The 14,120-nt window shown below is 41.7% G+C and overlaps 2 protein-coding genes across 2 annotated transcripts in view; one reads left to right on the forward strand and one right to left on the reverse strand.

The window, feature by feature from the left end:
* The first annotated feature begins 167 nt into the window (after positions 1-167).
* On the forward strand, positions 168-7,547 carry mRpL10 (mitochondrial ribosomal protein L10). Its single transcript, XM_037412353.2, has 5 exons — positions 168-317; positions 481-659; positions 2,868-3,002; positions 5,785-5,959; positions 7,250-7,547. The coding sequence occupies exons 1-5, from the start codon at positions 281-283 to the stop codon at positions 7,492-7,494; spliced, it is 771 nt and encodes a 256-aa protein (XP_037268250.2). The 5' UTR covers positions 168-280; the 3' UTR covers positions 7,495-7,547.
* Positions 7,548-8,384: 837 nt separating this feature from the next.
* LOC119159550 (CDK-activating kinase assembly factor MAT1-like) overlaps positions 8,385-14,120 on the reverse strand; it is a 32,756-nt gene continuing 27,020 nt past the window's right edge. Inside the window, exons 6-7 of the mRNA XM_037412352.2 lie at positions 11,700-11,937; positions 8,385-8,705 (exon numbers count right to left, since the gene is read on the reverse strand). Of these exons, the coding sequence (XP_037268249.2) occupies positions 8,481-8,705; positions 11,700-11,937 (463 nt within the window). The 3' untranslated portion in view covers positions 8,385-8,480. The remainder of the gene's footprint in view (positions 8,706-11,699; positions 11,938-14,120) is intronic.

Raw genomic sequence — 14,120 nt, forward strand, 5'->3', positions numbered from 1 at the left:
TGATATGTAATAGATTCCATGAATGGTGTCAAATCTTGAGCACCTCATTTCGACACACTGCGCACGTATAATAAATCCTACAAGTAGTCAGCACAATATCACAATATACCTGAGGTAGCGCGAATTTTATTCAATTTATAGCACGCACATGGCCATCTTTTTATCAGCTTTATCGAAGAAAGGAGCTCGGCCCTCGACAGCGCAGTTTCGGTTTCGTTTCGGCATTTCACAGAACGCAAGTTATGATGTTTCTCGCATCGTCATAAACATCAAGAACAAAATGGCCGCGCTCAGAGCTGTTGTAAAGCTCAACCCAAGTAAGAAACTTATTTATTAATTCAGAACGCACGTGCAGTCTTGTTTCGTGTGAAGTTTTGGCGCAGTAACTTGCGCACTCTCATCTAGTATATATGCGCAAATTGAATGCAGCTGCCGCTTGAGGCGACGCATAATTATATGCGGACCACTACTTTCTTGCAGGAATCGTGTGTCCGCTGGTAAATCAGGTTCGATACCGGCGGATTCGTGGGCGAAACCCAAGAGAGCCTCATCTAGAAAAGAAGATGATTTTGGAAGTCTGCAAGCCTATCATACCGCGCCGCTCAGAGCCGGATTGGGAGAGATGCGGCATGGCCAAACGTATTGATGTCGAAAGAGAGGTTTGTAGTAGTAGTAGACTTTTTATTTCTAGTTTCATCAACAGTGAGATCTGATCTAAGCCTCAGTTTTATGGAGAGCAGCACATGCACTAGCATTGCACTGTTTAGACCATTGCGGTAAACATTTCATTGAATGACGATAACGTTGCATGTACAGTACTCACGGACTGAAACGGGACACTCGGAGCGTGTGGCCGACGGTACATGTGCCGCCGCTCGTGGGTGCGCGTGGAACCAATGTGTTGCATTGTGGTATAGAGCGAGGGGAAGAACACCTACGGAGCAGGATAACTTTTTCTGGTCGCCAGAGTGTCGGCCTATAGTTCACCATGTGTACATTGCCAGGGTGGCGCTGCAAGGCTTACGCACCTTCGCATGTAGTCCGCACTAACTCGCTGCTGCGCACTACTTTTATTGCGGCGCCAGCAGACGACCCTCTCGTTCTGAGTGCTTATGCGATGCTGTAGGCATTCTGTGCAAGTATAAGACACAAGATTCAGTTAGGAAAGTGCGCCTTGTGTATGTTTGTATAGCTGAGAAACATCTGCATAAAACATTGAAAGTTTTTTTTTTTCTCATGCTTTCTGCCTTGACAAAAAAATTTGTGGCAGGGTTGCCTCCATGCAACATGGAAATAATATTGTATTAGTGTCGCTAGGGTAAACTCTGACCTATCATTGAATAAATACCGGAGCCGCAATATTGGCTGCCCGGGTTCCTACAACAAAATACTAAGTGATTCTTTTAATGCTGCACAGAAACAGGCCCGTGGCTGCTCATTTACCTTTTCCTCGTGACAAAAAGCTTGACAAACTTTATATGCCTTTGTGGAACTGTTTATCATGTCTACTTGCACATGTCAGGCGCAATGTCTTAGCTGTATCCCATATCTTACGTAGCCTATGTGCCTCATCATTGGAAGGCACAGATCAAGAGCGTCGCCTGCTTAAATGGTGCGCACCATCCACTCAATTCGGGCTGCATGCATGCGAAAGCGTGCGGGCCTTGCACCACCACGCTGACAGTGTCCGCTTTGTGAACTAAGTGCCGACTCTTTAGAGACCGGAAGGAGTGATCCTGCTCTGTAGGTGTTCTCTCCTTCACTCTATACCACAATGCAACGCTGTGGTTTCGTACATGCACCGGCGGCCACACACTATGAGTGTCCTGTTTCAATTTGTGAGTACTGTACTCACAGTACTTCGTGTTCGCAACACAAGGAGAGGTAGAGAAAACAAAACCCAGATTGAGTGCTTTCCTGGAATTTACTTAAAGCTCAGTTTAGCACGGCTTGAATCAGCGAAATAGCAGCTGTAACTCAGCAGGCTGATCGCCTGTAGCGTACAGCGCCATGAAAATTGTGCAAGGTGATCGTTGGAGAAAGACTGCCAGTGAGAAGTGTGTACGGCGCGTGTCTTAAAAGGATAAATGTAACCACAAATCAGTACTACTGCCTTCTACATAATATGACAACACCGAACAAAAACTAGTTGCGGGAAACGGTCGGTTACCAGGTTTTTACAACTAAGTCGAATACTCGTGTTTGATGATGCATTAGGTGATCAAAATTAAGATTTTGCACTCGTAACTTTTCTCACTACATACGATACTGAGTTTTACTTGAACTACTGTTCACATTGTCATATCTTTTGTTACCAGGTTTTGTTGTACTTTCAGGAAAGAAGGTGTTTTTTCTTTTTTTTTTACATATTGTGTGGACGTGTTCTTTCGTTTTCACGTCTCTTCTGTTAAATCCCGAATGTACGGCATATTTTCACTGATTTGTGAATTACATGCAGCCTTTGCGGTGGATTTTTGTCGGAGCAGTAGTCTTTCTCAAGTCACTGTCACATAACCTTTTGCTGCTGCTTCCTTTCTGTACTAAACTGGAGAAATAAATTCATTCATTCATACACTTTGAACTATATAGTGGCACACATATTTTGTTCGAATAACCAGGAGTTTGATGTTGCAAATACCAGTGACTTAAGTTATCCATACATATTTTTACAAATATATTCACTGAGTAATGACAATGAATCAAACTTAAATAAAGCTCTGCTTTAAAGCTGAACTGCCTAACTGCCTCACTATGCCCTTGTGATCCACTTGGGGCCTATAACATTGATTGTAAACTCCTTCAGCTAATATTCCACAGTGTTTTTCAGTGGGGAGCTGACAATCGTGTTATACCTCGTTTTCTTTCAGCCACACCCATACAATAGAGTCAGAGCAAACATTCTCCGTAATGAGCTACACGAAGCTAAGCTCATTTTCTTCATGCATGAAAACCCATCCACCAGGGAAGATAGGATAAAAGTGCACAACATGCTGTTCAAAAAGGTGAGCCGTACTCAGTTTTCTCACGTTTGCCCCTTAGCGTTGTGAGCTTCAAAAGTGTTAGAGGGCCCCTTTAAGAATAGCACATGGTGGAAAGAAATATTATAGGCATATTACTAGCAGTCAGGAAGGCAGCAGAGTCTATCAGACAACAAACAGAGATAGGTGATGTCGTAGTTTATATTAGAAGGGGGGGGGGGGTAAATGGACCTGAAATGCTCACATCGCCAGGACAGGTAGCTGACCATTAGACAAACAGAATAGGACCAGAAGATGGAATGCGCAGCTATGGACTACAAAAGGGTTAACTGAGGCAATTAAGTGAAGAAACTTGAAGACGTGAAATGAAATCAGACAGCGAGAATTGGATGTCATAGGAGTGGCTTATGCACTACAGTAGACGTGATATGCCGACGATGACGACAAACACATTTGTCCTAAAGGGGCCCTGCAACACTTTTTGAGCATGGCCAGAAAACGCTGCCGATCGGTAGTAGAGGCTCCCGACAACACGCGAGCCAAATATTATAGCGCTGCACCTGGCCTTGAGTTCACAATAAATTATCAAAGCCAGCTAAAATTTGCTTTCTCTTCTCTCGACAAATGACGGAAGACCTTTAAAAATCACTCGTAGAAAGCCCATCTATCAGCCATTGGCTGATTTGAACATGGTGCGCTCGGTCGTTACAGAGGTCGCCGTGGGAGGCGGCGACTTGTCCACACATGCACGTTCGATCACGCTGAAGAAGTTGCGAATTTAAAGAAAAAAAAAAGAAAAGAAAAAAAGTGCCCAAGGTCACGAGGCGCGGGTGACGTATTTTTTTTTGCCCTGCCCTCCCTCTCTGCTTAGCTTCCAGCGCTTTCATCGGGGCGAGAGAAGAGAGAATGCAATTGCAGCATGCAACAAATCTTTGTAACTCCACTCGCACTGAACGTAATTCTTAAAATTTTTTGCAGCAATGAGTTTGTGAGGCAATAAGCTCTTCCAGTGAATTTATTCCATGGTTACATTGAAAAGTTTCAGGGCCCCTTTAAGTAATGCAAACAGGCTAATGTGCTGATAATAGATTTCAGTGAACATATTCTGATAGAAGATTTTCCATGAAGAACCTGAGTAGAACTTATATAGTGTTATGTTCACTTTTCCCCATTCACCATAACACAATGGCTCAACATGGCGATGAGGGACAGGGCTGGGCAGTATCGCGATAGTGTATTAGAGATACTTCTGAGTATCTGTGTTTCTGTATCGAGATATACCTCAAAAATGCATGTAGCTCTTTAGTAATATACATTAACAGTGTATCGATTTCATCATACACTGCACTGCTCTGGTATTTCACATCCCCCCTCCCCCCAGACTTGTTTCTAAAGAGGAAAGGAAAACTTTTTTTGTGCTACGCTAACCAGAGGCCTGCCACCAGTTAGCATCACAGGGAGGGTCGCAAAGAGTTCCCTATCAGCATGGACTGGCCCATGTGGTAAAAGAGACAACTGCACTCTTCACATGTTAAGGAATATGTAGGGAAAATTTTGCCCTGATCTGACCATCGGAAGTATTAAAAACATGGATGTCGAACCTCAAGAACTCGCCGAATAGTTGCAACATGAGAAAAATACGTTTTGAAGGTAAAAACCAAAGCTCGTCTCTGGTAAAAATATGTTTTTTAAATTATTTTTTCCATCATGAGAGCTTGTGTATCATGTTTACTTTCAGCATGTCTTTCGTGAACTTCTCAAGCGAAACGCCTGGTGGTGTTATTCAAGAGACTCAAGACGATCTCTTTTTTAATAGCCACCTTGTGCTCTTTAAATGTGATTTTGACCTATTTCCAGATTAAATTCACCTTGATCTCTGTTGCCATGAAAGTAGAGAAGCCGAACTTTGTGAAACAAGTAAAAACAAAAAAGTTTAATTTTTGGAAAAAGCCTTGTATTGAAATTTCAAGTAGAATCTCCTTTTAAGGTGACAACATATACATGTGGTTGTGGTTGCTACAATGTGGATCCAGAAACACCATTTACAATATGTTTCCATGCCCCATTACCACTTCTAAGGCCACGTCAAAGACCAATCTGTTCTATGTCAGACCTTTGTCATGTGTTACTTCCAATGAGAAGGGATAATGGCTTCTATGGCAAGCAGTCTTAGTATACACTATGCCTCCACTGCTGCTTTTGTCATCGTCGTCGTAGTAGTAGTGGTAGTCACGCAGGTCACACGACCAGAGGGGGAAGTGAATAAAGAAGTAAATAAAACAAAATGCTGATGCTTGAGATGATAATTCAATTGAGTTTAAGCTGTCTTATTCTACACCCACATAAATTCATATGCTTACAGCTTTGCTGTTCAGTGGTTTTTTCAGCGTGTAAATGACAGAATTTTAATTTTTGTTTTTTCCCTTTCAGTTTAAAACGGAGATTTTTTCAAGCCCTTTCCAGTGTTTTTGTTTATAGTTCAAACATAGTATTTTTCCCTGAGGCTCCTCTCGGTCGGTGCTATTCCACACTAGGCTTTCTGTGCAGTCAAAAATTTTGTTTGAAGAACTCGGTTGTCCGAAGCTGTATAGTACTATATTCTCTTTGGCTGGCTCTCCTCATGATATAGAGAAAAAGAAATTCTCTTGCATGTTCCGACTGTTTTTTTTTTTTTTTCATGGAAGGCTATAACAAGTTAATCCTGAATGTAATCATACCCACCTTTGATGAACAGTTTTTGCGTCTTGTGAACTGTGCCGTGAACACTGTCAGCACTTTTTATGAAAATCATGGTTTGTCATTTCAGAACTATTTTCTCAAGGCTTACAACAATGAAACAGTACGCCTAGCCATTCGGGGCACCAAGTTTGAATCTGCAACGCCTTTCACGCTGTCTCGAAATGCCCTCATCCTAAGTCCTGATGTAGACGTGGCAACATTCTTCAAGTTGTCCAGGAAGATGCCGCAATTCATACTCCTCGGTAAGTAACTAAACCAGCACTACAGTAGACTCTCATTAAAGTTAAACGCAACCTGGAAGGACCTGGAAAGTATGTTTTGTTTGATAATAATTTTGTTTACTGAGAGATAAACGGGAGTGTGGAATGCTAGTATGAAATAGTTGTATTAGATGTGATCGTTTCACTCAAGAAGGAATCCCATTCATGAAATTTCTGTTTAATGAGAGTCCATTGCGCTTAACTCTGCAGTATAAATATTCAGTGCATAAACTCTTTAGTACATGTATATTATGGCTGACTGGCTGATTTGAGTTGCTTTTCTTAAAACTTGGAAGTGCAAAATCCATGAGGATGGGTGGGAACATGGAAAAAAAGGACAGGGCGCCAGCTCACAACTGTCGTTTCTTTCTGTGTTCCTTGCTGTTCCCGTTGATTTTGCACTTCCAAGTTTTTAAGATTATGAACCAAGTAGCCCAGCAACGCATTATTTTGAGTTTCTTGTATTATTTATAGCTTCAGTTTTGCATGCCCTCTGGCAGATAAAAGATGGAGGACATATGGCATGCATTGCAAGTTCATAACCAGCAACATTTACCAATGTCTTATAAAAGTGTCCAAACATTGCAGCTTATAAATGCTTGTGCTTGATAAATTAAAAAGCTCATGAAAAAGCCCTGATGAGTCTAAAATGTGAGATGAAGGCTTAAAATACAGAGTATGGATTAGAGAGCAAATAGTGGTAATTGATAAGCTAGTTTACATTGAGAAGTGGACCTGGACAAGGCGTGCAATGACATTTAGAGGCCAACTAGTGGTCTGTTAGAGAATGAATGCCATGATGAATCAATTGCAGTTGAAGTGAAATAGAGCATAGTGTCACACACTGAAATTAGCAAATTGACTGGGATAAGATTTACTGATCTGGTGCCGAACAGTAGTGCTGAGAGATCACTGGTAGAGTACTATGACCAGCCGTGGACATAACATGGTCTGATGACCTTGAATTGTGTGTGATTTTTTATGTGAGATTGCTTTACTTCCTTGAATTCTTGTTCATTTGCTTATGGATGCAGTGGTTGCTTTACATTGTTTCAGTGCAGCTTTTCCCTATCGCGATGCCTATCTAAATAATGTTGCACTGAGTATCTCTAAAATAAAAAAAACAAAGGAAGCCACTGGCAACTTATACCTTTGTTTGAATTAGCAATACGTAAGCAGAACATGTAAATGTTCTGCTTACGTCCAAAGCTTCACTTTACCAAATGTAAATGTAAATGTTGCTTTGAAAATTGCTTTTTGAAACATATGCAGCTGGCATTGTCCATGGACGTTTCCTCAGTAGGGACGAACTGCAGTGGTTGAGCACAGTGCCAAACATCGAGTACCTTCAAGGACAGACGTGTGCAATCCTTGCATCAATGGCGTCAAGGACTCTCCAGATCACATCCCACCACCAGACTAAGTTATCCCAACTTCTAGCAAGCCATGCCAATCCTCCCGCAAATCCTGGCAAGGAAAGCGCGGCTAATGACAAAGCACCAGCCCAATCTTCATAATGGAACTGTAATGCGTGTATAGCACATAGTAAATATTTTACGATGTTGCCAGATGTTCAGTGCATATTATTGTGCTATTGATTTGTCACCCGCCTGTTGATTTTCTTTAATAGATATCATTGCACTTTTTAGGTGCAGAGTTTCAAAAATTACGAACGTATATAAAGTCTGAAGAATTTTTTTCCCTCTACATTTTCCGGCTCAATCTTGCGTTGTATCTAGACTCACACAATGGACACGTGTCTTCTGATGTTTATTTTCAGACTTTGCATGATAGTTAAAATTTCTAAATGCTGATTGAGAGAGCCACTTGAAAAAAAAAAAAAAAGCTCAGTTTTTGTGCATGTCATTCCTTCAGAAGTTGGGTAGCTCTTGTTCCCCAACTGTTTCCACAAAAAAAAAGTGCTAAGTTACTTGTCAACTTGTCAGTTCTACATTATATTCACAATATTCACAAAAGTGGTTCAGTAAACTTTTTAAAAAAATGTACATAGCATTCGAACTTACTGTTACATTAAGAGTAGCGGCACTAAAGAAGTACACGATGCATAAAAATTTGATGATACATGAGTGGCACAAGGACACTGAACACAATTGCACCCTTGGGTTGCCAACTTAAGGTCACTAGATTGAACTACGATCTTAATACAGCTTGTTTTAGCTTGCCTATGCACTCAAGGATGTGTATTAAAAAGAAATGTTTTACAAATAACTTGAGCAAAATCTAAGCTTTTTCACAGCCTTGAAGTTAAACACCTAATTTCCTTATTCCAACTAGGCCCTTTCTGTTCAGCATCAAGAATCGAAATAATATGAAAGCACATGGGATCTACAAAATCAAGAACGTAAACTTGCAATTTACATACTCTTGCAAAGTAAACATACTTGCGTGTAAGCGAAGCTTTTATCACAAGAACAAGCTTGTCGCTGATTATTTTACAGAAAGCGCTTGTACATATGAAGAGAGCTGGGTGCACACCGGGCGGTCACGACACCTCTTCAGCCACTTTGAAATGGAGACCGCAAAATGCATCTTGCAGTGCCCTCTGGCATGCTAGCCCCGCCAGGAAACCTCCAGCCTCCTCCGCTTCCACCGTAGCCCGCACGTGGTTTGTGTAGCCTAAAGGTGAAAGCGACTCCAAGCTCGGGGCTGTTGGCCCGCAGATATCCACTGTGGGGGCTGTGTACTTGTACAGCGGGCCTTCGACAATCTACGAAAATGATGCGATCCGGCTTAGTCACCTAAGCTGCGGCAGTTTTGTGGAGCAACGCTTCATGGAAAGTGCTGTTCCCATAAAGTTTCAAACTTAAGTCTCTGGGGGGAACAGCAGGCTTAATATAAGTCAAGCAGTCATGGCAATAACGGTTAAAATGACCGTGTTACTTTTAGAACTGATGATTCGTAATAACATACTGCATTAAAAAGCCACAATTTTCAACGACAATACATAGTATGTACAATAGCATTTTTTTGCTTAAAATAATAAAAATGGCTAAAAATGTAAAGGATAAAGTGTTATAAGCAAGAACTCGAGGTTAGGCAAATCTATGAATTGACCATCATACCAAATGGGGCTGAACGATTGCCATGTGAGAGTTCCTCTAAGAATGTTTCTAATGGCATATTCGGTTGGACACTCCGGTCCTCTGGCTCGGAATCGCTAGATGTTGAAACAGCTCGCAATCGGAGCACGAGAAGCAACATGCCCATTGTATACGTCGGCAATCTCAGGACAGTATGCCTGTAGCACTACCGTGCAACCAGTGTGGGAAGCTGCGGGGTAAGCATTTCTGCGGTAGATCTGCGAATGGCGCTGACCAGTGGCCTCTCCGACATATGTGGATGTGGCGACAGCCTTCTGAGCTTAACTTATAAATACAGTGATCATCGTCCGAGCTGCTACGTTCAAGTCAAATCATGTGGCTGTCTGCGAGCTGCTGTAACGACAGCATTGACGTTTCCTCTGCCTTCGTTAGCTGCCTCCTAACTGACATGGTGCATTTATGGCTTTGTAGATGTGGACACACCACACACACACGCTCAGAAACGCCACTAAGAATGCATATGCACAAAGTATCACGCACGCAGTGATGTTCCCTTACGAAATGCACGCTCGTGCCGTTTCCACTGTTCACCTAGTTCACCTGCAGCCACATGATTTGGCGGATTGTGTCACATGATTCGTTCTCGTTATCACATCACGCCAATCTTTCTCTTCTCAGAGCGGCGAAGAGTGCTCTGAGTCAGAGGCTGACACTACGAAAGAACCAACGGAAGGTAGTCCGAGCGCCCGCACTTTACCAAACGAATGCGCAGCTCTGATAACAGAGTGCAGCGCTTGTAAACGCTTAATCGAATATGCCATAAGCCTTGCCACGACTAAATGTAGTGGTACTAGTTATCTTGAGCTCAGCCAGTGGCAAGGCTGACCCTATTCGGGATGCAACATGCTAGGCTCGTTGAATGAATGAAAAATGGGAAAGTAAAGTTTGATGTACTTTCTGTCATTAACTGTACCTACAGAATGTACATTTAAGGTGTGATTGCGGACTGAAAAATTAATCACAGCGTGTTTTTAAAAAGCTACTTTTGGTTTTCACTGTACCCTGACGTAGTGACACAGTAAGAGCTTCTCTTAACACACTCGCACAAGATATGATGTTTGCACAGCCCCTCTGCTCTCTGGTACTGTTGGTGATGCACAAGAACCTATTTTGTATGTTTCAGTAGCTCACATCATTGCAACTGGTCATACTGTTGCATGAAATCATCAGAATTAATGCGGCAGCCGGATGTCATGCTAGTTTCAATGCCAGTAGGTGTGCCATGTGAAAATTCACTTCATAGTAAACATTTGAACCCTTTCATAAGAGACACATGTAAAACACAAATAGGTATAAGAAGCAACAATGTGCCTGTGCCGAAATAGGAGTTGACAAGTAAATGGAAACATAGTACCTTGCTCAGAAGAGGCCCCTCATATAAAACACAAATTTGCTTCTCAGCGCATGTCCGTCCCTTATAAATTGGTTCAACTCTATGTCAAAAAAAATTATCAGCATTTCGTGAATTTCACATTGCTGATAGCGGTCTCTGTATACAGGAGATCGGGGTGGCTGAGTAAACTCAGCTTTGGAATATTAGGAGAATGTTTCTGTCCAACAAAAAACAAACATCTATCTTGTGTGCCTTTCCTAGTGTAACTACAATGCACCTGGTAGTTCCAAGTCACGAACTGTGTGCAAGCTACCAGCAATAGCATATAAATAGATGGACATTGTAGCTAAAGGAAGATATGTCCGATATAGTATCAGTAGTGCCTTATGGAGTCTTTTAGTATGACAATGTAATTCGTTGTGTTTTGCAGTTTCTCTAATGAGACAACCAGTATAACCCAGTCTTTAACAACCTAAAAGCCTTGCTTTTGAGAATGTAATCATGTTACCTTCAGAAGAGGCAGGTAATTTACCACAAGCTACTACACACACAATAATTAATTAAAGTAAGTTCACTATGAGTGAAACTCTCTGTGAATGGAAATGCTTGTGACAACTCTTTGTTGTTGTTACAATTATAAACCCTGGTCTAATTTGTGCAGCTTTCATTCATAAAACTGTAACCCTTGGCACAAATAAGCAGTTTCTGCAGTAACTGTAGAAAACATCCCAAAAGAATAACAAAACATAGATGCCATATTTTCTCACTTACAACCCAACCCCTACATATTATCAGCGTCCTCAACTATAACCTGGGGAAAATTTTATAGAAGGGGTCTCCGCATATCGCCCACACATTTCAATCGTGCAAATTAATTTTACACCTTCAATGAAACAAGCTCATTGTTATGCATGAAGAATGCAAAAACATTACTTTTTCTAGATTTCACTTTCCAATATAACTTCCGCTTGTGAATTTGCAGTCAACTTCAGCAGCTAATGCCACATTCTTTGCATTTCCTTGAAGACACCTTCCTAGCATTGCTGTGATGCCGCCTTTCACACTGAAATTTGCATATAACCTGACCCCAACTTCAGTGCCACAAGTTTTGTTGTATGTTTTGTATGCGTTATGCACGAGCAAATATGGTAATGTGCAAGTATAGTATAGCTGCTTGTTACAATTAACCAGGCTGCAATTCACAAACGTACAAATGCTGCCGTTAAAGACAAATGGAAAAATAAAAATAGCCATTAAGACGACAGACCTTTGGTACCGGAAGGAAAGCCTCCTTCGGTCGGAACTTTATGCCCGTGGAGAACTCCGCAGAAAGGGGCTTTGGAGGTAGCGGTTTTGGGCCTGCCACCTGCTTAAGCTTGTCTCCATGGCTAGCAAGGATTTTGCTGGCCGGCATATCCGAGAACATTAGGTCATCGATCAGTGACTCCTTCTGTTTGAGTTTCTCACGCTGTGCTGCTTTCTCCACTTCTGCCAGCTGGTCTCGTCTATGGACGCAAAAGTAAACAATTACGATTGCACACCCGTGCAAAAATCACCCATCACAATCATAAAATCCTGAGCAAGCGACCCCTTCTATCGTGAAAGATAATCGGACAGATTTGGGGAGGAACCCTTGCTGGGTGGCAGACCAAAATTCAAGATGGCAGAGGAAGAGCCTCTAAGAAAAATATGCAATTGTGCTTCTAATGAAATCTTTAATTGAATAAGCATGTACTTGCTGTTTTTACTGAACCGGAAGGAAACCTCGTGTGAAGTCTTATGTGTTATGACAACAGGGAAAGACTTTCAAACGTTTTGACAATCTGTGACAACTCGGAACGCAACCCCGAAGCACCACTTTGTGGAAGTACTAAAAAAACTGTGCACATAAACAAACACTATCAGAACTTTGGTTCCTAGGAATCACTGCTGCAGGATTATGTAGCGAAGAACAGGCTGACGAAAAAAATAAATAAAATGGCAGGAAAAAAGAGGGTGTCGTTTCGCCTGCACAGTCATTGGTGCATATATCTAGTCTCCTAAAAAGCAGAAGGGGGCAGAGCTCAGGTAGAGGCACTTGCTCAGGATGTTGCATTAGCGTTGTGTGGATATCTGAAAGTTAAAAATATGGAATCAAACAGCATTCTTTTTGATTATGTTCTTGAATTGAAGGAAGGAATACAATCGAGAGAAGGCATGGGTGTGACAGCACCCACAAAGATGTCATTGTGACATGATCGTTTTAAAAACAAGTGCAGCTCTTAGGCACCCATTTCTGCATTGAGCTGTGTCGCCGTCAGTAACGAAACCGATAGACACGAAAATATAAGATAAGGAGAAAAAAATACCCAGGTACGAATGGGATTTTAACCTGGGCCTTCTTTGTGACAGTCGAGTATTCTAACACAGAGCTATGGTGGTACTTGAAGCTCGTTCACAAAGAGACCCTGTACAGGCATCATGTTGGTCAAGGAGTCCTGTTAAGCTATTTGATATAGCGTGACTGTAGAGTAAAAGAGTAAACAGTCATCACACAATTCTAATTGTACAACAAGTGTACGATTAAATTCTTCCCATCCACTGCAAAGTGCTCAGCCATAATTCTTCCTCATCAGCCACATGCAGCATCAGCTAAGTACACATAACACCTTACAGATGTGTAATGGTTATCTAATTTATCCGCAGACAGAATAATGGCATAGTTGGTGCTGTCCTACTTCACGAAAATTGTGATTTGTGGCATAGTGTATACCTTGCATGTCTACTTGTATTGACGAGCGAGCACGCGCTGATGATACGAGTGAGTGCAAAAAACACTTCTAAGCCATGTGGCGGTCACCCGTTTTCGGCAAAATGTTTTGGTCCAGCAAGTGTAATGCAGTACATGGCACCTAAGCCATTTAACATCGGAAAAACCAATGTCGAAAAGGCCTACAAGAGAGACTTTGCCCCAACTCTAGTGGACATATTGTGGTTATTCGCGGCGGAGCTGCAGGTGTGGTAAGAGACGTTAAGTCACTAGAACGCTTCATTTTAATTTGAACATGCTAAATTCATTCAACCACGAGCCGAAACTTTGGTACCAGAGCCCAGTTTTGCTGTTATGAACGCATAATCTTGTGTAAGCTGCAGCCTAAATATTCAGTTAGCATTCAATTATAGGTTTCCGATGTTTAGCGGCCTACACACTCATTAAGTCGTACGAGCGCAATAACCATGTCCCCTTCATCAGATATTGAGCCGACAGTTTTTTACAAAAACACATAGTTTTCATGCATGCCACGTGTTCATGCACTACAGAACTTATAAATTTACTCTTCGTTTTTTTCTTTTCATCTAATGATTGGGATCTGAGTGAGGCAATAAAATCATACCACACTTTTGGTGAAAACAGAAGCATGCTTTGGATAGCCAATTTGTTGCGTCTCTCATATCCCCTTAAGAATTTTTATGACCGATTTAGCATGAAGACGCAATGTGCTCGAGAAACTATTTTGTTCTCAAGGCTCGGAATTCGAGAGATACAATATTCTGCCAATATAGCACGGCTGTCTGCGCTGGAAGATTTCGTGGCACATTCACTTCAGAAACAAGCAGTGCTGTATGGGTTCGAAAAAGGTAAAGAAATGTTACTCATTGCGCCAATTATAAAGAATCTAATTACCACGCTACGTTACCTACAAATGCA

The sequence above is a fragment of the Rhipicephalus microplus genome, chromosome 1 (assembly GCF_043290135.1).
Source record: "Rhipicephalus microplus isolate Deutch F79 chromosome 1, USDA_Rmic, whole genome shotgun sequence".
In the NCBI taxonomy this organism is placed as follows: domain Eukaryota; kingdom Metazoa; phylum Arthropoda; class Arachnida; order Ixodida; family Ixodidae; genus Rhipicephalus; species Rhipicephalus microplus.

Excerpts from the sequence above, each read along its gene's own strand:
- mRpL10 (XM_037412353.2), top strand. The coding sequence starts at position 281 with ATGGCCGCGCTCAGAGCTGTTGTAAAGCTCAACCCAA. Across the intron at positions 660-2,867 it reads GTATTGATGTCGAAAGAGAG|CCACACCCATACAATAGAGT; the intron begins GTTTGTAGTAGT and ends GTTTTCTTTCAG. Across the intron at positions 3,003-5,784 it reads ACAACATGCTGTTCAAAAAG|AACTATTTTCTCAAGGCTTA; the intron begins GTGAGCCGTACT and ends TTGTCATTTCAG.